General features: G+C 42.7%; 1 protein-coding gene across 1 annotated transcript in view; it reads right to left on the bottom strand.

The window, feature by feature from the left end:
• LOC143757284 (transmembrane protein 255B) overlaps positions 1-26,253 on the bottom strand; it is a 56,066-nt gene that overhangs the window by 5,241 nt on the left and 24,572 nt on the right. The window contains exons 4-7 of the mRNA XM_077248312.1: positions 19,578-19,667; positions 18,846-18,926; positions 17,541-17,626; positions 17,064-17,223 (exon numbers count right to left, since the gene is read on the bottom strand). Coding sequence (XP_077104427.1) covers positions 17,064-17,223; positions 17,541-17,626; positions 18,846-18,926; positions 19,578-19,667 — 417 coding nt within the window. The remainder of the gene's footprint in view (positions 1-17,063; positions 17,224-17,540; positions 17,627-18,845; positions 18,927-19,577; positions 19,668-26,253) is intronic.

The following is a 26,253-nucleotide window of genomic DNA, read 5'->3' as shown; positions in this document are numbered from 1 at the left end:
ATCTCTGGTTGCCGTATGCAATTTCAATAGAATATTTATCAGTTTTCTTAATTGCCCCAGAAAGTATAGTTTACTTCCGCATTCCAATCCCAGAATTATGGAAAGGGCCCATTGTTTATTTGTATATTTCTGTTGAGCAGGGATATTAAGTGTATAGGAACCAATAAAATCATGTTTTAATTTGACTTATACGCATGAACACAATCTGTTTTGATCCTTCACTGCAAAACATTATTTTCCTACTCAGTATGTTTGTCTTGGTCTCGTTTAAAACTATCTTAACATTCTTGAGAAGCAAAATTACTTAAGATTTTAAGTCTTGTTTTCTGAAAAACTGATCAAAATTAAGCGAGTTTAGGTTTATGACAAAAAAAGTGCGGTCAGGAAAATAAACTTAATTTTAAGGGAGTTAAGTTTATTTTGCTTACCTTATTGGCAGATATTTGTTTCTTGTTTTAAGCATAAAGTCAAGTTTGATACAAAACAACACTTGTGTAAATACTGAGGAAGAAATTAATTTTTTGCAGTCATCTTGATTGAAGTGATTATGCAGGTCTTAAGTTTTGAACCGTCTTAAATAGGTATTTAAAAGTAATAAAGTTATTAAAATATTAAATTGAAGATAGAACAGACATCAATATAAAAATAGCCAATTATATGCAGTCTTTTAAGCTTTCATAAATCCTCATTGTGACTTTTTATGCATGTAAGCCATAGTCATGGTCAGCATTATTGACACCCTTGGTAAATATAAACAAAAATGGCTGTAAAATAAATCTGCATTGTTTATCTTATTGATCTTTCATTCATTTTTTTTTTTTTGCAAAAATCTAACTTTTCATTGAAGTAAAAGAATTGAAGGTGGGGAGAAAATCACACTTTGAAATGTTTTTTTTTTAAAAAACATGTTGGCCACAATTATTGGCACCAATTTTCTATTACAATATCTCTGAAGTATATTCCCATTCATATTTACATTTTTAACACACCAGGGTAACCAGGAACATGAAATTGTCTTGAACTTGTTGTTTCAAAGGAGTATAAATAGGATGAGAAAACACAAAGGCCAAATTCCCTTAATCATCCATCACAATGAGTAAAAGCAAAGAATATAGTTCGGATGTGCATTTCCATTTCCACCATTGGGGAAATAATTAAAAAGTTCCAATCAACTAAAGATGTTACAAATCTGCCTGGAAGAGGACTTGTGTCTATATCGTCCTAATGCATGGTGAGGAGTTAAGTTTGAGTGGCCAAAGACTCTGCAAGGATCACAGCTGGAGAACTGCAGAGATAAGTTGAGTCTTGGTGTCAGAAAGCCTAAAGAAATACATCAGCACAAGTTTTTGGGGAGGGTTTCAAGGAAAATCCTCCCCACTCATCTAAGAACAAACTCCAGCATATTCAGTTGTGAGACATATAAAAATAGATTTTTGGCAGCAAACACACTAGATGGGTTTGGTGCAAACATGGAAAAAAAAAAGAAAGTACCCCATGCCTACGGTTAAATATACTGCTGGATCTTTAATGTTGTGGGCTTATTTTTCTGCTGGAGGTCCTGGACTTCTTGTTCTGATTCATAGCATCATAGATTCTACCATGCCAGCAGCCATATCACCCTGTAGCTCAAGACTGGTTGCCCACTGAAGCTAGGCAAGGTTGACCCTGGTCAGTACCTGGATGGGAGACCTCCTCGGAAAACCTGGTTGCTGCTGGAAGAGGTGTCAGTAAGGCCAGCAGGGGGCGCTCACCCTGTGGTCTGTGTGGGTCCTAACGCCCCAATATAGTGATGGGGACACTATACTGTCAAAAGCACCGTCCTTCGGATGAGACGATAAACCGAGAGATGTGTTTTTAGTCTCGATTTAAACTAGATTTTAAATCTAGTTTAGACACAAAAATGAGTCACTGAACACAAAATTAAGCTTCTGCCATGGCCATCCTAATCCCCTGACCTGAACCCTATAGAAAATAGGTGGGGTGAACTGACTAGAAGAAGCACCAACATAAAGTTCGGAATCTGTAAGATCTGGAAAGATTCTGTAAGGAGTAATCACCTCTGATCTCTTGTCAGGTTTTCTCAAACCTGATCAGGCATTAGATCAAGTATTTAATAAAAGGGTCCCAATAATTGTGACCAATGTGTTTTGGAGAAAAACATTTATTTCATAATGTGATTTCCCCCCCACTTTCAATTCTTTTACTTACTTAAAAGTTACTTCAGTAACATTTTTTGAATGAAAAATCAAAAGGATAAACAATGCAGATTTAATTGTACAGCCATCTTTGATTATATTTACCAAGGGTGCCAATAATTCTGACCATGACTGTATAACCCGAATGCCTGTTTTGGGGAACTTTCATTCAGCAGCCGTCTGAATTGGCACAGTTTCCCCCAATTGCTGAGATACATTTCCAAATCAAATACACTGAACACAAAATACACTGTTAGCAAAAGTTCCCTATCGGTCAGTCACTACAACGTAGGTCATGACTGACCAATAGGAATCTCGCTAGAGAGGCCAATCTACTTCGAGTGAAACTAAAACAATCCAATACACATTGGCGTGCAATCATTTGCAACAGCTGTGCAGCCTCGCAGCGCGGGTATTTAACAAGCAGCTGGTGCGATTGCACACTAGCTTTTTGCTTCGGAGCCAAGCACTTCGTATGCTGAACAGAGTGAATTTGAAAGCAAGCCTCTTCTGGATCTCTCCACTTTGGTGCGGGCGTGACGGCACAGCAGCGTGAGCGGTCTTTTTCTCTTCTCTCTCTCTCTTCTTTGTTTGTTGTTTTAAAACTGAGCAAACAAAAAAGCTGTTTTCCCGGCTGGTAAGGTGCGCGGTTAAAGCGCTCAACGGCCGTTTTTACGGCTGGTAAGTTGCGCGATTAAAGCGCTCAACGGCCGTTTTCACGGCTGGTAAGACCAGCGAGAGAGAATCGCGCACAGACAGGTGCACATTCCTGTCTGTGTTCGCCGTGGCCGTTCCCCTGCGTGCTTCAGCACCAAGGAGAGCAGTCTCTAAAAGAGCTTACACAGATAGTTTGCGTCTTTTCCAAGATGACATTCTATCTGTGTGTTTCTGGATGCGGTCGTTACCTGGGGTCGCGGGATGGTCACGATCGCTGCCTTGTGTGTCTGGGCCTCGAACACGCACAGGCAGCGTTCGTGGATGAGTCATGTACTCATTGTGGGAAGATGACCATCTCGGAGCTGAGGTCGAGACTCACGTTCCTGCAAAGGGGCGGAGTCCCCGTGCCTGCACCTCGTTCCAACTCCCCTTCGCGGGTTGCTACGGGCAGTGACACGGGTGACCTGAGGATTACAGTGAGCGCGCTTCCTTCGGGGAACCAACCCCCTAGGAACCCTCACTCCTCTCATGCTCCGCAACCAGTTGAGCTGCCAACGGAACGTTCTGGACCATCCTCGAGATGTGTACCAGTCGTTTCGTTCGGCGCTCCCTGCGACGACCAGATGTCGATCGCTGCATCGGAGGGTGGGTCAGACCTCTCCGCGGACGACGGCTCGGAGTCGCTGCCTCCTTCAGGTGTGTCAGCGGTGCCCGAGTCGGACCCGGAGATGATGGCCATGCTTTCCCGGGCCGCCAACAGGATCGGGCTCGTGTGGAACCCTCCACCGTGTCCCGAGCCCTCGAGGTTGGACGATTGGTATCTCGGGGTGGCGCGCGCTGGTTCTCAGCAACCCACCCCAGTGCCTTTCTTCCCGGAAGTGCATGAGGAGCTCACAGGGACGTGGACGGCACCTTTTACTGCCAGAAACCGTCTCTGTGGCTCCTCCTCCCTCACCACCCTTGATGGCGGGGCAGCTAAGGGATACGCGCGTATCCCGCCAGTGGAACGGGCCGTTGCTATGCAACTGTGCCCTAACTCCACTTGGCTTGGAGAACCGTGTCTTCCTTCCCGTGCCTGTAAGTACTCGTCGGACCTGACCGGCAAGGCTTACAAGGCCTGTGGGGAAGCTGCCTCTGCCATGCACGCAATCTGCCTGGAAGAGGACTTGTGTCTATATCGTCCTAATGCATGGTGAGGAGTTAAGTTTGAGTGGCCAAAGACTCTGCAAGGATCACAGCTGGAGAACTGCAGAGATAAGTTGAGTCTTGGTGTCAGAAAGCCTAAAGAAATACATCAGCACAAGTTTTTGGGGAGGGTTTCAAGGAAAATCCTCCCCACTCATCTAAGAACAAACGCCAGCATATTCAGTTGTGAGACATATAAAAATAGATTTTTGGCAGCAAACACACTAGATGGGTTTGGTGCAAACATGGAAAAAAAAAAGAAAGTACCCCATGCCTACGGTTAAATATACTGCTGGATCTTTAATGTTGTGGGCTTATTTTTCTGCTGGAGGTCCTGGACTTCTTGTTCTGATTCATAGCATCATAGATTCTACCATGCCAGCAGCCATATCACCCTGTAGCTCAAGACTGGTTGCCCACTGAAGCTAGGCAAGGTTGACCCTGGTCAGTACCTGGATGGGAGACCTCCTCGGAAAACCTGGTTGCTGCTGGAAGAGGTGTCAGTAAGGCCAGCAGGGGGCGCTCACCCTGTGGTCTGTGTGGGTCCTAACGCCCCAATATAGTGATGGGGACACTATACTGTCAAAAGCACCGTCCTTCGGATGAGACGATAAACCGAGAGATGTGTTTTTAGTCTCGATTTAAACTAGATTTTAAATCTAGTTTAGACACAAAAATGAGTCACTGAACACAAAATTAAGCTTCTGCCATGGCCATCCTAATCCCCTGACCTGAACCCTATAGAAAATAGGTGGGGTGAACTGACTAGAAGAAGCACCAACATAAAGTTCGGAATCTGTAAGATCTGGAAAGATTCTGTAAGGAGTAATCACCTCTGATCTCTTGTCAGGTTTTCTCAAACCTGATCAGGCATTAGATCAAGTATTTAATAAAAGGGTCCCAATAATTGTGACCAATGTGTTTTGGAGAAAAACATTTATTTCATAATGTGATTTCCCCCCCACTTTCAATTCTTTTACTTACTTAAAAGTTACTTCAGTAACATTTTTTGAATGAAAAATCAAAAGGATAAACAATGCAGATTTAATTGTACAGCCATCTTTGATTATATTTACCAAGGGTGCCAATAATTCTGACCATGACTGTATAACCCGAATGCCCGTTTTGGGGAACTTTCATTCAGCAGCCGTCTGAATTGGCACAGTTTCCCCCAATTGCTGAGATACATTTCCAAATCAAATACACTGAACACAAAATACACTGTTAGCAAAAGTTCCCTATCGGTCAGTCACTACAACGTAGGTCATGACTGACCAATAGGAATCTCGCTAGAGAGGCCAATCTACTTCGAGTGAAACTAAAACAATCCAATACACATTGGCGTGCAATCATTTGCAACAGCTGTGCAGCCTCGCAGCGCGGGTATTTAACAAGCAGCTGGTGCGATTGCACACTAGCTTTTTGCTTCGGAGCCAAGCACTTCGTATGCTGAACAGAGTGAATTTGAAAGCAAGCCTCTTCTGGATCTCTCCACTTTGGTGCGGGCGTGACGGCACAGCAGCGTGAGCGGTCTTTTTCTCTTCTCTCTCTCTCTTCTTTGTTTGTTGTTTTAAAACTGAGCAAACAAAAAAGCTGTTTTCCCGGCTGGTAAGGTGCGCGGTTAAAGCGCTCAACGGCCGTTTTTACGGCTGGTAAGTTGCGCGATTAAAGCGCTCAACGGCCGTTTTCACGGCTGGTAAGACCAGCGAGAGAGAATCGCGCACAGACAGGTGCACATTCCTGTCTGTGTTCGCCGTGGCCGTTCCCCTGCGTGCTTCAGCACCAAGGAGAGCAGTCTCTAAAAGAGCTTACACAGATAGTTTGCGTCTTTTCCAAGATGACATTCTATCTGTGTGTTTCTGGATGCGGTCGTTACCTGGGGTCGCGGGATGGTCACGATCGCTGCCTTGTGTGTCTGGGCCTCGAACACGCACAGGCAGCGTTCGTGGATGAGTCATGTACTCATTGTGGGAAGATGACCATCTCGGAGCTGAGGTCGAGACTCACGTTCCTGCAAAGGGGCGGAGTCCCCGTGCCTGCACCTCGTTCCAACTCCCCTTCGCGGGTTGCTACGGGCAGTGACACGGGTGACCTGAGGATTACAGTGAGCGCGCTTCCTTCGGGGAACCAACCCCCTAGGAACCCTCACTCCTCTCATGCTCCGCAACCAGTTGAGCTGCCAACGGAACGTTCTGGACCATCCTCGAGATGTGTACCAGTCGTTTCGTTCGGCGCTCCCTGCGACGACCAGATGTCGATCGCTGCATCGGAGGGTGGGTCAGACCTCTCCGCGGACGACGGCTCGGAGTCGCTGCCTCCTTCAGGTGTGTCAGCGGTGCCCGAGTCGGACCCGGAGATGATGGCCATGCTTTCCCGGGCCGCCAACAGGATCGGGCTCGTGTGGAACCCTCCACCGTGTCCCGAGCCCTCGAGGTTGGACGATTGGTATCTCGGGGTGGCGCGCGCTGGTTCTCAGCAACCCACCCCAGTGCCTTTCTTCCCGGAAGTGCATGAGGAGCTCACAGGGACGTGGACGGCACCTTTTACTGCCAGAAACCGTCTCGGTGGCTCCTCCTCCCTCACCACCCTTGATGGCGGGGCAGCTAAGGGATACGCGCGTATCCCGCCAGTGGAACGGGCCGTTGCTATGCAACTGTGCCCTAACTCCACTTGGCTTGGAGAACCGTGTCTTCCTTCCCGTGCCTGTAAGTACTCGTCGGACCTGACCGGCAAGGCTTACAAGGCCTGTGGGGAAGCTGCCTCTGCCATGCACGCAATGGCGTTGTTGCAGGTTCATCAGGCCAAGGCACTGAAGGACCTGCACGAGGGTGGTCATGATCCACAAGTTCTCCAAGAACTTCGTACCGCAACTGACCTCGCGCTTCGTGCGACGAAGGTCACTGCGCGGTCAGTGGGTCGTGCGATGTCCACACTAGTGGTCCAGGAACGCCACCTCTGGCTGTGTCTGGCTGACATGCGGGAGACCGACAAGATCAGGTTCCTTAACTCCCCCGTGTCCCAGACTGGCCTCTTCGGCGACGCGGTCGAGAACTTCGCCCAGCAGTTCTCGGCTGTACAGAAGCAGACTGAGGCCATTAAACACATCCTGCCGCGGCGGTCAGCTGCTGCCTCCACCCCACCGCCCGCGGCTCCTCGGTCTGCTCGTCGCCGTGGGCGTCCGCCTGCGTCTGCCCCTGCTCCCGCGCCGCAGCAGCAGCCTCCATCCAAGAGGCACCGTGGAGCCAGTCGCAGGCAGGGCGCCCCGCCCGTCCTGGCCCCCGCCAAGAGGGGCGGCAAAGCCAAAGGTAAGCGGCCCTAGGACGGGCGACCCAGAGGTGGAAGGGACTGCTCTCCAGGAGACGATGACTGCATCGCTCCCTCCCCCGGAAGAGGGCCGGGTGGAAAATCCTTTGTTTCGTTTTGTTTGTGTTCCGCCGCTGGCCTTAAAACCAGCGGTACCCAAATTTTCAATAAAAGAGCAGTTTCTATCATCTCTGGGTCCGAAGAGGGCCCGGAGAGCAGTGGGGGGTCGGAATCCTTACCACTCTCATCCGCCTCTTCTATCGCCAGCCGGCAGCTGCGTACGGTCCGAGAACGCCACCGAGCCGCCTCCCGCACCTCCTGCCCCGTGGAACCAGGTAAGTGCTGCACAGCACACTCAGAACCCGCTACGGGCCGCCTCCCAGAGAGAGCCTCCCGAGCCGCGTCCCTGTGTTCCACCTCGCTGCCCCACTCCGGGTACGCCTACGGTTCCTTTGGTCCCACTTGTACAGTCTCTGCGAGCCTGGTTAGCGCTCCCCAGGCCGTCTCGCTGGCTCATTCGAACCATCAGGCTCGGCTATGCGATTCAGTTCGCCAGGCGTCCCCCCAAGTTTCGGGCCATCCACTCCACTACAGTGAGAGCAGCCGATGCCCATGTCTTGCGTGCGGAGATCGCAGTCCTACTGGCGAAGGATGCGATAGAGCCGGTCCCTCCAGCCGATATGAGGTCAGGGCACTACAGTCCCTACTTCATTGTACCCAAGAAAGGTGGTGGGTCACGACCGATCTTGGATCTGCGAGTTTTGAATCGGAGCCTCCACAAGCTACCGTTCAAAATGCTCACGCAGAGACGCATTTTCGAATGCATCCGTCCCCAAGATTGGTTTGCAGCGATCGACCTGAAGGACGCGTACTTTCATGTCTCGATTCTTCCTCGACACATGCCATTTCTGCGCTTTGCGTTCGAGGGTCGAGCATATCAGTACAAAGTCCTACCCTTCGGGCTGTCCCTGTCCCCCCGTGTCTTCACGAAAGTCACGGAGGGGGCCCTTGTTCCCATGAGAGAACAGGGCGTTCGCATCCTCAACTATCTCGACGACTGGCTCATACTAGCCCCCTCTCGAGATCAGCTATGCGAACACAGGGACCTAGTGCTCAGGCACCTCAGCCAGTTGGGTCTTCAGGTCAACTGGGAAAAGAGCAAACTCTCCCCTGTGCAGAGGATCTCTTTTCTCGGTATGGAGTTGGATTCGGTCGCCCAGACAGCGCGCCTCACAGAGCAGCGTGCTCAGTCGGTGCTGAACTGCTTGAACACGTTCAAGGGCAGGACAGCGGTCCCACTGAAACTCTTTCAGAGGCTCCTGGGGCATATGGCAGCAGCATCAGCGGTAACCCCGCTCGGCCTGCTACATATGAGACCGCTTCAGCACTGGCTTCACGGCCGAGTCCCGAGATGGGCGTGGCATCATGGCACTCACCGGGTGGCAATCACACCGGAGTGCCGCCAGACCTTCAGCCCGTGGTCAGATCCCTCGTTCCTGCGGGCAGGAGTCCCCTTGGAACAGGTGTCCAGGCATGCTGTGGTATTCACAGATGCCTCTGCCACCGGCTGGGGTGCCACGTACAACGGGCATGCAGTGTCAGGGGTGTGGACGGACCCTCAACTGCGTTGGCACATCAACTGCCTCGAGTTGCTAGCAGTACATCTCGCCCTGACATGCTTGAAAAGACGGCTACAGGGCAGGGACGTGCTGGTCCGTACGGACAACATTGCGACCGTTGCGTACATCAATTGTCAAGGTGGTCTACGCTCCCGTCGCATGTCGCAACTCGCCCGCCATCTCCTCCTCTGGAGTCAGAAGCATCTGAGGTCGCTTCGAGCCATGTATGTCCCCGGCTTGCTCAACCGTGTGGCCGACGAGCTATCACGAGCTGTGCTCCCGGGAGAATGGCGACTCCACCCCCAGGCGGTTCAGCTGATCTGGAGAGAGTTCGGGGAGGCTCAGGTAGACCTGTTTGCCTCCTCAGAGACCTCCCACTGCCAGCTGTTTTACTCCCTTACTGAGGGAACACTCGGCACGGACGCACTGGCACATTCGCAAATATGCGTTTCCCCCAGTGAGCCTACTTGCGCAGACACTGTGCAAAGTCAGGGAGGACGAGGAGCAGGTCCTTCTGGTGGCTCCCTATTGGCCCACCCGGACTTGGTTCCCAGAACTCATGCTCCTTGTGACAGTCCCTCCCTGGCCCATTCCTCTGAGGAAGGACCTTCCGACTCAGAGACGGGGCACCCTATGGCACCCGCGTCCAGACCTCTGGAAACTCCATGTCTGGTCCCTGGATGGGACGCGGAGGTTTTAGGTGACTTACCCCCTGAGGTACTTAACACCATCACTTCAGCACGGGCGCCGTCCACGAGACGTGTTTACGCCCTGAAGTGGAACCTGTTCGTCGAGTGGTGAAATTCTCGCCGAGAAGACCCCCGAAGATGTCCGATAGGGTCTGTGCTTTCCTTCTTGCAGCAGGGGTTGGAGCGTAGACTGTCTCCCTCCATCCTCAAAGTACATGCTGCCACTATTTCAGCTTATCACGACCACATAGATGGCAAAGCAGTTGGAAAGCACGACCTGGTCGTCAGGTTTCTTAGGGGGGCGAGACGATTAAATCCTCCTCGACCCCCCTCCATACCCTCTTGGGATCTTTCCCTGGTGCTTCGAGCACTTCAGGATGTTCCCTTTGAGCCTCTGCAGTCAGTAGACTTAAAGCTTCTTTCAATGAAGACTTTGCTGCTGGTTGCACTGGCCTCTATCAAGAGGGTAGGAGACCTGCACGCATTTTCGGTCGACGAATCGTGCCTAGAGTTCGGGCCGGGTGACAGCCACGTGGTACTAAGACCCCGGCCTGGCTATGTGCCCAAGGTTCCTACCACTCCCTTCAAAGACCAGGTAGTGAACCTGCAAGCGCTGCCTTTGGAGGAGGCAGACCCAGCCCTGGCTTTGCTCTGTCCCGTTCGCGCTCTGCGTATGTACGTGGACAGAACTCAAAGCGTCAGGACCTCAGACCAGCTCTTTGTCTGCTACAGAGTCAGCAAAAGGGAAAGGCTGTCTCCAAGCAGAGGATGGCCCACTGGATAGTGGATACCATCGCCTTGGCTTACCAAGCACAAGGCGTGCCCTGCCGGCTCAGGTTGCATGCACACTCCACGAGAGGCGTTGCATCCTCCTGGGCACTGGCACGTGGCTCCTCGCTAACAGATATCTGTAGAGCTGCGGGCTGGGCGTGTCGCTAGATACTATAGCCTACGTGTAGAGCCGGTCTCCTCCAGTGTTCTCACCCTAGACGGGTAGAAGCACTGAGAGGTCTGGCTCTGTCGGCTTGCTGCACCCTACTGTGCACCCTTATTGCTCCAGAGTAAAACCTGTCGAGTCCTCCATAACCCCTCGACCCGGACTTGGCGGAGCGTCCGGCGCCAGGCCCTTATCCGCTGAATCCTTGAGAACCGGATCTGGGCTGGGTTCCATATGTGTGACCCTACGGGGATCCCATATGTGTATATTCCACGGCTGCTCCTATCGGAAGCCCGTGTCTTTCCCTTGGGCTAAGTCACCCATTATTTCATATGCAGTACAGCCTTCGGGCTAGTCCATATGCATTTCCACATAACTCTTTGAAGAAGTGGCTTCCTAAACAGAAAGGGCACGCTTTCCCAGTGTTATCCAATATCTAACTGTATGGGTTATCACGGAACAACAGTGTCAGACTCACTCTGTGTAGGCCTCCGCCTATCGTCCTTCCAGGCAAGAAGGTGTAGAGGCTTGCATGGGGGCGCTGGATGGGGTGCAGCAGCTGTGGCGCTTTGGTAGGGATTCCTATTGGTCAGTCATGACCTACGTTGTAGTGACTGACCGATAGGGAACGTCTCGGTTACATATGCTAACCCTCGTTCCCTGAGGGAGGGAACGGAGACGTAGGTCCCGTCGCCACATCTGCTGCCGCCCGCTGGGGCGGCCAGCTTTTTCAGGCTTGGCTCCTCAGCAAAAAACTAGTGTGCAATCGCACCAGCTGCTTGTTAAATACCCGCGCTGCGAGGGTGCACAGCTGTTGCAAATGATTGCACGCCAATGTGTATTGGCTTGTTTTAGTTTCACTCGAAGTAGATTGGCCTCTCTAGCGAGATTCCTATTGGTCAGTCATGACCTACGTCTCCGTTCCCTCCCTCAGGGAACGAGGGTTACCATATGTAACCGAGACGATATCTCCAGTGTTAGGGTTCTGTCACTACTGTCTAGTTTATATCTTGGTTTGGTGACAGAGCTCTGACACTTCCGGTTTGTCATATGCTCGTCATATTATAATCCTATCTGTTGTGAGCACATGGCTTGTCATGTGTTTCCTTGTGCCATGTGCTCTCCTGTCAATTGTCTATCTCCTCCTATCTTGTTACCTATTTAATGATTAATTTGCCCTGCTTTCCTCTTTAGCCTCTTTTGTTTGCTTCCCTATTTAGTCTCCCTGTGTTTGGAGTCCTGTGCTGGTTTGTCAACCCGTGTATCTGGGTTTCCTGATAAAGTCAAATTTTGAGATGCCTGTCTTGTTTTCTTCCTCGGGTATTTTTGTTTTATTTGACCACTTAATTAAAGGATCCTTCATTTCTTGCACGAATCCTCGCTTCACCTTTATTCCATCCGTGGCATACAGTGAACTCGCAAACGTATTATTACCCCTTTATTTATTTTTTTGCATTTTGTTGTTGCAGGTGCTTTAAATTACATTTTTTAATGACAAAGCAAATAAATAAATAGATTTATTAATTTAAAAAAATAAAATAATTAAAAAACAAGTAGCCTGTTATACTCTTTTACGGGACACATGTTTCTACGTTTCGACTGGAGTTAACCTCAACGGCGTTAACCTCAAGAGAGTTAACCGCAAGAGAGAGTAAACCCCAAATTCAATTGAATGGACATGATTTGAAACGGCGCACACCTGTCAATAAAAGGTCTAACAGCTGAAAATACTTATCAGAGCATTAACCAAGCCATAAGGTCATAGGAACAGTGTGCAGAGCTCAGTGACAGGTTTGTGTCTAGACACAGATCAGGGACGGAAGACCTAAGTTTTTTTTTTTTCTGAACTACCGCTGGTTCCGAATTGTGCTAAAATAACGTTGCCGTATCTTCTCTGAAAAGTATTCCACACATTCAGATGACAGAAACCACACTTTAAATAAACAACAAAAAAAATCTATCCAGTGATGAAATGTTTTCTGTGTTGACACAAATCTTGTGCGATGTCCTAATCTGCCGGGATCACACAACGTGTGCCGTGGTCCGTTAATGACACGTCCGATTCGCGAACTAATGATTTATTTGAACCGATTCACTTCAATAAATGGTTAAAACAACTGATATGTCCAGCACTGAACTCAAGAGACATAACAAATCGGAAACACTTTGCAATAAGGTTCTATTTATTAAACTCTAGTTAACTACATTAGTTAACATTCTATTAATATTAGTTTCTATGTGGATTTACTCCATGACAAAACCATCTCAGTCATTCTAGAATGATTCATTCATTCCAAATAGAGCTATTCAAGTCATCTGGTGAAACTGTTTTTATAATCGCAATATATATCGCAGAAAAATAAAATATCGCAATGTCATTTTTTACCAATATCGTGCAGCCCTAATATATATATATATATATATATATATATATATATATATATATAAAATAAGCCCAGAAGTTTCTCTTCATGTGCTCTGCTCTTAAAGATTTTTAAAAAGCCCATCCAGCCGTCCGACAGATGTGCAATGTTTTATGTGATTTGCGGTCCAATATTGTCCCACTTAAAGTCTTTAAAGCAGCACTCTTTTGACCTCTGTGAAAAATTGGACGAACGTAGGTAACTGTTTTTCATTCTTTTGCATAAGTGTTTCCAGAAGAGCATCTGTCTTCAGCGCTATTCTGATGAGATTAGATTCCTAAACAGTGTTTGAGTTCATCTGTCATTTCAAGTACTGATTCAGACAGGATTAGGATCTTTGTAGTTATTACCAGGGTGGAAGTGTCTGTTGTCTGGATGTCAGTTTAAAGGAAGGATTACACCAATTGTTATTTTACCCAGGAAGTTCTGTAAAAGTTCTAAATTCATTAAAATGATGCATAAAAAATTGCTTTAGTTTCAGTATTCCAGTGGTTCTCAATTCCTGTCCTGGAATTTTATCAGATGAAGTACACATCTAATATAACCAATCACTTGACAATTTATATTAACTAAATAATATTTTAATATTTATATAAATTCACTTGAATTACATACACACTAAAAGTATGGTACTTTATATTTATTTTTAAGGTATAAGTCATCATACCTCAAACTTCTCTAATATGCACTACTGAATTTTTGTCTGTGTTTGATGGGATTGAAGGGTGTTCCGAATTAACGAACTGGACCAATATTTGGGATGACTGACAGTGATAACCATAGCAAAGGAAGGGACAGAAAATCTAATTTGTCAAAACAGATCTGCATATTAAGTCCTGCAGTGTAAATGCAAAAACTCGCCAATTCTGACATATCATATGACCTTTTAAAAAGTTTGCAATTAACACACACACACACACACACACACACACACACACACACACACACACACACACACACACACACACACACACACACACACACACACACACACACACACACACACACACACACGGATGGTTAAAATTGTTGCTTTTTTGTTCTCTCAGCCAAGCACTACGCTTGGCACAAATCAAATAAAGCCCTCCTCTCAAGTATCATCATCAGTCAAAACATAGTGACAGCAGCATTATTTTCTGCGTTTCTATTTGCAGGAGAAACTAGAAAGCTTGTTTGCATCAAGGACAAAGAAAAATACACAAACATCCTTGAGGAGAATCCGTTTTGGTCAGCCAAACATCTGCGTTTAGGCCAAGATTGTCTTTTCTACAGGAAAGGACAATTCATAAATATGATGAATTTCCAATCCTTCAACACTGGAGGATTACTGGAAACAAAGTGGAAATCTCTGCAGCTGGTTTTTGCTTTATCAATAAACAAAAGCACAAACAAAAGAATGTCCCCCAGATTCCCAAGAGATCACAAAAACTTTATTTCTAATTTGAGAATGTCACGTTCAATTAAACGCATGCCAAATATACAGGATGTTGGCGTGTGATGTGAAAGCAGCTTTATATAAGGATTGCAGAAAATGATGAAACAATTAAAAACCTGTAAAAAAAGATTTGTTGTCTTCTTACAAACTACTATTCCCTTTTCATTCTCCTCTCTCGCTTTGTCTAAAGAGCACACGGGGAAACACACTTTATTAATTGATATTACCTTGTTTTTTGGGGGGGGGGGGGGGGGGGGATTTTGACAGCGTGACAATTTTAGCTATTTTAGGCAAGGCAAGGCACTTTTATTTATAGAGCACGTTTAAAACAGCCACTGCTGACCAAAGTGCTGTACAATCACTTCAGACAATAAAACACATAAATACATAATCAAACAGGAAAACATACACAAATTCATAAAATTACAATGAACCAAATGCCAGAGAGAAAAAATAAGTCTTTATTTTTCTTTACAACTACAACTACAGTCCGGTGGAGAAGAAGATCTGTAATGTAGCGAGGAGCCTGGCCATCTAATCCCTTATACACATACAACAAGACCTTGAACTTAACACGGTATTCGACCGGCAACCAATGAAGCGAAGCAAGAACAGTTGAAATATGTTCCCTCTTTCTACATCCAGTAAGAAGCCCGGGGGCAGCGTTTTGTATTTTTTGTAGACAGGATAAGGAGGACTTAGCCACACCAAGGTACAGTGAGTTACAATAATCCAGCCTGGAGGAAATAAATGCATGAATCACTGTCTCCAAATCATTTACTATAAAAAACCCTTTTAATTTTGCAATGGATCGGAGATGATAAAAGCTACTCTTCACTACCGAACTGATTTGTTTGTCAAATTTAAGGCAGTTATCAAAAATCTCTCCCAAAATTTTAGCATAAGCATGAGATTTCCCAGTTAAAGGACCCAGCTGGTTATTTATCTGTATAATAGAATCTGGTGGTCCAAAAACTACAATTTCGGTTTTAGAGTCATTCAGTGTTAGACAATTAGCTGCCAGCCAGCATCTTACCTCCTCAAGACAGTTTAACAGAGAGTGTATGTCATAATTATCCCCATTTTTCAAAGGGAGGTACACCTGGGTGTCATCCGCATAAAAATGGTATGGAATGTTGGTACTTTCGAAAAATCAAGCCTAAAGGGAGCAAATACAGCGAAAACAACAGTGGGCCCAAGATAGAGCCCTGAGGTACACCACAAGTTAATGGTACAGAAGAGGAAGAAAAATTCCCAACCTCCACAGAAAATGTTCTATCAGAAAGATACGATTTAAAGATTTTGAATTGCAGACACCCGAAGCACAAAGCATACTTCGGTTGTCTGTGCTACGGACAGTGTTTGTCTACTGAACTGGGTTCTTATTCATGCTATTATTTAGGCCCAAATGGCACACTTCACGTGCACTTGTGGTCTTGTTGACTTACACTGGCTGCCGTGTGCATGTGTCCATAAAGTCCACAAGACCATAGGGTGTACCATTTGTTATTTTAGGTATCAGAAGGGAGATCCCCTTTGCGGCCGATTTGCACCCTCGATGCACACTTTTGCCAAGCAAAGCGCCATTACATGTGGACTCATATGAAGATCGCGAGGGCTTCAGGTTCCATTTGAGACCAGGCCTAACAAGCAAATCCCACACACACTACACTGCATTTTGCAGCAATCACTTGAACTGATTTTGGCATTAAGTTTAGGCTTTTAGGGAGGGACAAAAGTGTACCAGAAAAGCGGTGCATTGGATTTATAACACAAGACCAATTTTGAAACTGAATTTGGCACAATGTTTCCTGATCACTGGAAGCCAAAATCATAACAGAAAATCAAATTCAATATCCCCCACACCTAGCAGAGATTCTTTATAGGTGTAAAACAGCTTACTAAATCATTGCAGATCTTTTTGAATTTTAGTTTAGGGTCCAATTCTCACTATTAACTAACTATTACCAATGACTTTTCCCTTAATAAACTCCTCTAATTACTGCTTATTAATAGTTAGTAAGGTAGTTGTTAAGTTTAGGTATTGGGTAGGATTGAGGGATGTACAATATGGGCAAGCAGAATAAGGCATTAATATGTGCTTTATAAGTACTAATAAACAGCCAATATCCTAGTAATATGCATGCTATAAGCAACTAGGTAATTAGACCCTGAATTAGAGAAATAGAGACCCTAAACTAAAGTGTTACCGAAAGTATATATCTCCAAAGTATCAGTTTAAAAGTCAGATTAAATTTCATGGGCCAAAAAGGTCCATTGTCTATTGTAAATAGTGTAGTGATGTGTGAAGCACAGCTCACAATACACATTCAAACCAAGCACCTTTCTGTTGATCAATGTGGTGAATGTGTGACCAACTTGAATCCGTAGACAAATCTGTGTGAAGGAATCTTTCACCTTTTATGCGAAATGTAAATATGCAATGGTAAATGTGACCACCCCCTTGAGTTGGGCAGATCATGAATGGGCAAAATTCATATTTTATAAAATTGACTAAAATTAAATTAAAGTTTAAATTCTGATTCTAAACGGTGCACAATGTTACTGCAGAGTACTCTTTTTCTTTGTTTCTCTCTCTCCAATTTACTCAGAGACTCACCATGTCTTTGAAACTGCCCAGAACAGCAGTGGTCAGGATTCCAAACACGAAGGCCAGAAGGTTGAGGGCAGTTAGGATCCAGAGGAGAACATACAGAGAAAGGACCTCCTGACAGCTCTGCACACCAACAAACTCATAGTAATTGTTCAGATATCCTCCACTGGAAAAGAAAGCAAGCAGGCAAATCATTGTCATGGTATTACATGATTATGTACTATTTCACATTAATAACTAATCTACTGCAACTAGATGTTCTGAAGAAAGTGTAAGTGGTTCAAGGTATGTATGGTGTGCTTAGGAATTTAAACCCTCGAAATATGAATAATAGCAATAGTTATATTTGCCTTAGTTCTCTTTTATGCTATGGTGTGGAAAGATAACAACTTTATTATTATTATTATTATTATTATTATTTATTTTGCATTATTGATGAGTGTTTCTTTAAAGTGTGTCTTCAAAAATATGCAAATTACTTACTTGGCACAATCATACAAATCACAACAGTAACATGTTCCACTGCGAACTTTCATATCACAGGACTCAGTTAGTCCTTGACAGGGAACCTACAAAACAAATGAGTATAGAAATAAAATGTTATATTCAATACTTGAATGTGCGGTAAGTTTCATAAAAAAGTAACATTTTGAACCAAAAGCCGACAAAATCACATTTTGTCAAAGACTATGTCTGAATCGCATTCAGAACAATGATCAAAATTTACTTATTTATTATTTTCACCTGGGATGTTCCCATGACAACAGAGCAGAAATACAATGCTGTTAACATAATGGTTGCAAATAAATAAATACATTTTTTTTACTTTACAAAAAAACTTTTAAAATATGCATTACATATCTCTGTCAGTGTCTCAACTTTAAAACTTTGTAACTTACATTACCTAACATTTCTAATGAAACTTTCTTTATGAAAATTTAAACACAACATGAAACAATTTGTACAGTGTAACTGATGTATAGATTAATATCTTTCCTTCATGTTCTTCTTCTCTATCTTTTTTATTTATTTATTTTAGTTTTCAGCTCATTGTTCTTTTCTCATTTGTATTCTAATGACATTGAACATATTGTTAATACATTTTGTATATTGTATACAAGTTGTATGTCATAAAAATGTAATCTCTGTATGTTTTGCGAAAAAAATAAATAAATAAAGTTAAAATAAATAAAATAAAATAAAGTAGAACTTTGAGCTGTAAGCATGTCCCAGCCGGGTCCGTCACTTATTTGGTTCCCCGGAAACATTTCCGTTGTGGTCTGTGTTATTTACAGCGCGTTTCTGTATTTGGTTGTGTGTGAGTATTTGGAGCACACGTGTGTTGTGAAACTGATGAAGATGTTTTCTTAATTGGCGGGTGTTTTTTTCTATTTGCATGCGTTTTCTTCAGTTGCAGCACGTTGAGCTCTCTCGGCCGCCGTACATATGCTTCTATAACTTGTTTCTGCTTTTTCTTTGCCTGTGTTTAGATTATGTACTATTTTAGAAGTTGAGTAATAGCTCCCCCTACCGTATAACAGTGAAAACATGGATTTGCCAGAAAGTTCCGTCAATGGCGGGGAAAGAGTTAACTTTAATTAATTACTTAGTCTTGAAAGTGTACTCTCTTTATATACATATAAGTAGCCTTTTATTTATTAGTTTGAAAACCTTTTTTGTTTTGATTTGTAGAATACTACAAGTGCACATTCAATAAAATTAACCACACTTCTTTTTCACAAGGGATATTTTACAGAACTGAAAGTAAACCTTGAGAATTTGACTCACTGTAGTGTAGTAGTTCTCATAGATGTAACTAGTACCACTGGTGTAGAACTGACATCTTCCTGCCCTCATTGGACGCATATCCTGTTGACAGAGTGTAAGAAATGTCTACAGTTTGCCTTTTTCCTTTGAAACTGCTTTAACACATTTTTTTTTTAATACAATTCCCTTTTTGGAGTGACAAGAAACAGTAGAATGCCTTTTGTTTGAAGAAGCTCACAGTGGGATTTTCTTCTCACCACACCTTAGCCCTTCAATCCCATCATTCTTCTCTTTATGGGCCGCATCCATGCTGCTAAGACAGATGATCTGCCAGTATTCAGCGACTTCCTCATCCCTCCAAAATAAGCCCTTGAATGTATTTTGACACTGAAATCTGTGACTGGTTGCATGAACTGTTTAGACTAGTCTTACAAGTTATTCATCTTTTTTTCCCTTCAAGACTGGTTGTAACTTTTAAAAGTCAGTTACATAAAAGGTAGATTAGTCTAAATTGAATCCAAAAAGTAGCCAAAGACTGATTATATTTAATTAACTGCTAGATAGTCTTTATCATATTGGCTATGTTCATGCAACTGGCTTCTGGACTGAACATTTTATGATTGTGCAGACACAAGAATGCAGATCTCCAGCATAGTACCATTTGGTTGCTATGGCATTGCTAAATGGTGAATGGCAGCTAGGCAGTTCCTAAGGTGATTTTTATGCAAAACTGTGAATGGTTAATGTACTCACAATGTTGAGTAGGATGAAAACGCCATCAACCAAAAGACAGAAGAAGCTGGAAATGATACCAAAACTCAGGAACACAATGGCTGCGATCAGCTGGACAGAAAAAGAAAAATGGATTATAGATACAAATATACATTTGGATTGACAACCAAAAGAAATGCTGTCATTATTATTTATTTTTGGTACATTTTCCCCTAAATACATATCAATATTAAAAAAAATTTTTTTTGGAATGTTTTAAATACTTTTTTTTTATCAGTTGAAATAATAATAAATAATAATATATAAGTTCACGCTCTAAATCACTAGGCTGTATGTGGCCCTCAAAGTGCAAAGAATGTAGTGGCCTATAATGTTGTCAAGGTTCCTGTTGTCATACAAATAATTGCAATCAATTTATACTATGTTACACAATGTTAATGTAATTTACAAAGAAGCCTAATACACATACACCTTAAGAAGACATTTATTCAGTAATATTTCATTGATTTATACATCACTGTTGTCTTTTAAACACTTTAGTCTTGAACTACATTCACAATGTACATTTATTAATATTATTATTAATATAATAATAATATTTTTGCTTCAATTAAATGCCACATTTGTATTCAAATGGAGCCAGAAGAGCGCATAGTTTCGAAATTTTAAATGTGCAATGATCAGTCATCTAAAATAATCGCGACAGGGCTAATATTATATAAAACACTGCTTCATTTGACATGAAGTTTAATGTTGTAAATACCTTTCCTATTAAATACACATTTATATATGTGCACATACACACAGTATTTCTCTTGTCCAAAGGCTATACATTTTTATGCTATCCCTGGGGGCACAAAAAAATCCTCATCTGGCTTTGAAACTAGCCATAAATTACATATAGCTGACTGCTATGACTAAACCAAATGTCATAATGTATTTATTTGAACATGCAATATGATATCCACAGGGACAGATCTTTTTTCAGCTGATCAGAGACAGACTGCCAAGGGATGCGGAACCCACCAACAGAGAGACAGATGCACATCAAGAGAAAAGGAGAGGCAGGAAGAGAGAACGTGAACCGAGACAGTAAATGGACAGACTACAGTATATATGAAGGAAAAAAATAGAGCATCAGAGAGCATTAACAGGAAGGAAAATAAAAGGACAAGGTTTACGCTCAGGACCTGTGCTTCTTGTTCAGTTAAGTATAATATACCAGATGTGAATCACAGTTCAAAGATCGGAACGAGGAAGATATATTCAAATTAAACAAGACGCAAATATAAATACACATTTCTTGTCAAATAATAATCTATTGGTATGATTGTATTGCTTTTAATTGACTCTTCACTAAGCTCCGCCTCCCCTTTTTTGTCACAGATCAGTATTTGTGAGGTGAACAACTGGCACCCTGGGGAGATGGAATGACTTGTTTTTCTCGACAAGCTGGCGCTTGTAAGCTGGCCCAGGAGGGTCACTTCTTTCCTAACTCAGGGTCAGAGTGTCAGCCGTATCATCCATGAAGATGCTTCTGCCTATCAGTCCATGTGTGGACATTTTCAAGTTCATCTACTTCTTAGCCAATCAGAATCATTCAACCTGAAATAATGACGTATCTTCATGATTTTAGGAGAGTATAATTGGTGTGAAAATGTAAGCAGAGAGGCCTTATGAACTCCTTCCTGAGTGTTGAAGCTGACTTCTGTTGATCAAACTGTAAATTATTCTTCAGTAAAACTTTCTTCAATTGACTGCACTTCTGACTCCTGGTCTTCATTCTTACTATCTGGTCCTTGGGTCTTTAACTGTAAATTCCCCTACAATGTATACTGTTTATTAGCATTATGTGGTGGAAATTACTTTCATTACTTTGGCTTGCTATGGCTAATTTCATAACTTTATGTATACCAAATAATTCGTATTTTAAAGCACAATTTGACAAATTTACTGCTTGATTAAAAATGATACACAATAAATATATTTATCTCACAAGGGATATTTTACTTTTTGTTGTCTTCACGTATCAGATGTATCATACTTCTCAGCAAAGCTTTTTACTGTTGTTTCCTAAACTTTATAAAGGGCTACATCATGGTCGAAGGGAGAAGTGGAAATGATGCCCCAGATTTTCCAGTTTTTCCCATCTAACATCACTATGCTCTTGCAATCGAGCCACAAGAATATGGACAGCACTTTTTTTGTACCATTGTTAAGTTGGGCTGAGGACATTTAATTTCAACATAATATCAACTACAGTAGGTTTATGAAACAAACAATGGCCACCAACAAAGCAAACTGCCTCAAAGAACTGCTTCAGATGGTCGCAGAAAACTTCTAAACAGCCACAAACGCCTGAAGAAACTGCATATCTTTGTGGACATTTTATGGTTTTGTTCTATGGGTGCCTGAAATACTGAATAATACATGCAATGTTTCCCAAGAGCTTTGTAATTATCACAACATTTGGATTGTTTTATTTAAAATCCTGGGTTCAAATTTCAATAATGCATCATTTGTTTTTGATTATGATATTATTCGGCTCCAAAACAAAGTTCAGCATATGACAAACAATGTTTAATTGGTGATTATCTAATATATCACATTTTATCGGCAACTATAAAAGAGTATATTATAGTGAGTTGTATTCATTTAAAGGTGAAATCATTGTTTATTGGTATCAGGAAACATATAAAGCCAAATTCTGAACTCTTCAAGTTATTTCAGCAAGTAGCACATGTAAACAAAACTCAGAAACACAATAAATGTTGCAGCTGCGGCACATTAGCTTTTTTAGACCTCACAACCTCTATGTTCTCATCAAATAATGTATCTACTATTATCTTATTATGTAGCTAATATTACCTTTTTGAACATCATGCCAGAAAATTATATTCCTGGTTGGAATTCAATGAGCAAAAAATGTTGCCCTTGAAATCTACCTTTTCAAATCTGTGTAAGTATAGTTATTTGGGGGTAAAAACTATACACACAGATTATGATGCGTTTCTGATAATATTGTATTCTATATAACTACTAGCCTACATGGTTCTATATGATAATATGGTTCTTCTCTACAGACACACAGAAATTAAGTGCTCTAAGAATGTTGTCAGGGAAGACACAGACAGTTATGTCATCTTAAATCTGACCAGCAGTTACTCTTTTCACACAAGACATAATTCAATCATGAATTTGCATAAAACTAAGGTACAGCATCAAAATATTGCCTGTACCACGGGATGGGCGGTTCTGCGCACTATGAGAAATTATTCCAGTTACTTTTCCACCTAAGCATGGTACAATCACAAACCATTCCCATCCTGGATTTGCTCAACCGTGCTATAGCCTATAGTGGAACACCTGAAGTGACGTGATGATGATGTTTTTCTAGTATAGTACAGTATTTTTGAACAAGCCTTTTACATTAGCGAGGTAAATTATACGCTAACTAACTCACTCAAACTCTTATAATATATCGGTTATAGTATTGCATAAATAAATGTCTTAATTTTGAATTTCTATAGTTAAATAATTACTGGAGATAAACAATGAGGATGATCACATCATATAGAATATGATGTGATCCTCCTCAATGTTTACCTACAGTATCACGCCATAATCAACTCTTGTGTGACAGATACAGTCTAAAGCCCTATTCGGACTGTAATCAGACTGTGATCCTACGAACCCAGGAACGCGCTGCTCACGTGGTCAGTCGCATGATTGTCTACTGTAAGTAAAATGTCATATGCTTGGAATAATACAGATACATTCATATTTAATTTAATAATATAAAAGTAATGTCCTATAATATTATGTGATTATTTAAATCACCTCTATAAAAATTGCAAGCTAGACACGATTTAAATGTTTTTCTCAAACCATTTATATCTCGAAATGATGTATGACATTTAAAAAAAGATAGAAATTAGCAGAAATAAGTTAAAGGTGCTGTAAGCGATGCCACACGTTTTTTAGGCCGAAATTTTTTTTTGTCACATACAGCAAACATCTCCTCACTATTCGCTAGCTGCCTGTCCCCTGAACACACTGTAAAAAAACACGGTCTCTGCAGACACCCCAGGCTCCGGAAACGGCAACAAAAACAAACTAGGCCAACCCGCACCACGAAACATAACAAACTGTTTTAGCCAATAACCGACAAGAAGGATTTAGGGGGTTAGTGTGTGGATGAGGACGAAGGAGGGTCTAGCTAGCCTCCGTTTTGTTTGACAATACTTTGAACGTCAACAAGAAGTGACGTCACCCAACATCGCATAATTCAGTCACTTATTTACATGAGGTAAACAAAGCTGCTTGGTATTTTAATGTAATTGTATATACTACATTTTTAAATTGTATTATTGCAACAGCCCATTTGTTGCTTTTTTCTTTTTCTCTTTTTTAAAGTGTACATCTTTAAAATGCATGCAAATTACGTAAAGTGCAACAGTTACAGTGTTACACAGTGGTCAAAAAGGATTTAAACTGTGAATTTTGAATTGATTCCTATTGCAAAGACTGCAATTAAATTACCACACGACGTTGGTGTTTGTCAAAAAACAACAGGTAATTAGGCAGGGGATTTTTACGCGGGTGGTGGGCGAAAAACACTGACATTCTGGATTCGGAAGGCAATAAAATCACTGACTAGCCCATGTAAATGTTGAAAATGTCTTACGTCCCTATAAAAAACAATTACCGTCCGACACAGTGTTTCCCAAAGCTGTTCCTGGACGCACACCAACAGTACACATTTTCCAACTCTTCCAAATCAATCAGGCCTGAATCAACTCATCAGCTTGTTAGTAAAGACTCCAAGACCAGAAATATATGGGTCAGATAAGGGAGACATCCAAAATGTGCACTGTTGGTGTGCCTCCAGGAGCAGGGTTGGGAAACACTGGTCTAACATAGAGCCTAATTCTGATTTTGTAGCACCACAAAAAAGAAAACAACCATGCCAACTGGCCCAGATCATATGGTTTCACAAAAATAATTGTCTGTGGACAAGAAACATTAAGTCAATACATTGTGGCAATCCAATGTTGGAGAAAGGAGCCCAGGAACAAAGAAGTAGGTCCACTCTAGGAAAAGTCATCAATTATGAGTACTTCCACCTGTTCACCCTCCATACATGGAACCACTCACAGCTATAGCCAATAATGTCCCAATTGAGGTCACTATAAATCTGGGAACTTTGCTTCATTCAGGTTTGAATGGTCCTGGGTGCAGGCACCCCCAGGACGAGGCACAGGGAGGCCTAGAGGGAGACCGACTGAAGAGAAAAAAAAAAGGGCATGGTTAAACTTCAAACACCTGCTTTACCAACTTTGCCTTTCTTTTGTTCTGTCTGGCCTTGTGTGCAAGCACCTGTGACGGATACCCCCGACCGGGAAGAACCTACATTTTTTAGTTTAGATTCCGTTTGGCCATCCTATGTTTTTGGTAAAACCCTGCTCCCGCCTCTCTTCTGGTTGTGTTTGTTGGCAGCTTAAAACTAATGACGGGAAACCGAGGCTTTCTGAAACATTTGAGGCTTTCATCAAATTGTGCCGAAAAAACGTTCATTACTCGAAGCTTTTAACACAATGCGCATTAGTGACATCTGGTGGTCACACTTGTTTTCTCCACCATATCTAACAAGTCACAGCAGAGTAGAAAAAGCATGTGACCAAACAAAGCTTCGGAAGTCTGTGACATACAAGTGTGGGATCAATACAGTTCTAACTAATCTCATCTAAATTAATTTGTGCCAATGAGACCACAACTCATGTCATGTGTAGCCTGGTCAACAGATTCACATAATGATCAATACTATAGATATTTATATATTACATATATATAACATATATATATATATATATATATATATATATGATTGTAGATCAATGCAATAATATTGATTTCCCTTTTCTGTCGAAGATATTAGAAAAGGCAGTATCCTCACAACTATGTTCCCTTTTAGAAAGAAACGGTATCTGCGAGGATTTCCAGTCAGGATTTAGACTGTACCATAGTACTGAGACAGCTCTCATTAGAGTCACAAATGATTTGTTCTTATCATTCGATCGTGGTTGTATCCCTCTATTAGTGTTACTCGATCTTATTGCTGCATTTGATACTATTGACCACAACATTCTTTTAAATAGACTAGAAAATTATGTTGGCATCAGTGGAATTGCATTAGCATGGTTTAAATAATACTTATCTGATCGTTATCAGTTTGTAGCAGTAAATGAAGAGATGTCTTATGGATCACAAGTTCAGTATGGCGTACCACAAGGCTCAGTACTAGGACCGTTGCTGTTCACTCTGTACATGCTACCCTTGGGAGATATCATTAGGAAGTATGGCATAGTTTTCACTGTTATACTGATGATAATCAGCACTATATATCTTCACGCCCTGACGAAACTCACCAATTCACAAAATTAACGGAATGCATAGCTGATATAAAAAAACTGGATGACTAGTAATTTCCTACTACTTAATTATATATAAAAAAAGAGATTCTACTTATTGGACAAAAAAAGTCCTCACGTACTAACCTAGAATACTGCCTAACACTTGATGGCTGCTCTGTTAAGTCTTCATCGTCGGAAACTAACCTGGATGTGCTCTTTGATACCAATCTTTCATTTGAAAGTCAAGTTTCTAGTATCTTTAAAACCACATTTTTCCATCTTGA

This window comes from Siphateles boraxobius, unplaced genomic scaffold (assembly GCF_051911475.1).
Source record: "Siphateles boraxobius isolate OS27281-9 unplaced genomic scaffold, OSU_SipBor_1 30, whole genome shotgun sequence".
Taxonomy (NCBI): domain Eukaryota; kingdom Metazoa; phylum Chordata; class Actinopteri; order Cypriniformes; family Leuciscidae; genus Siphateles; species Siphateles boraxobius.
The sequence above is the reverse complement of the archived record's forward strand: the minus strand, read 5'-3'. Positions and strand labels throughout refer to the sequence as shown.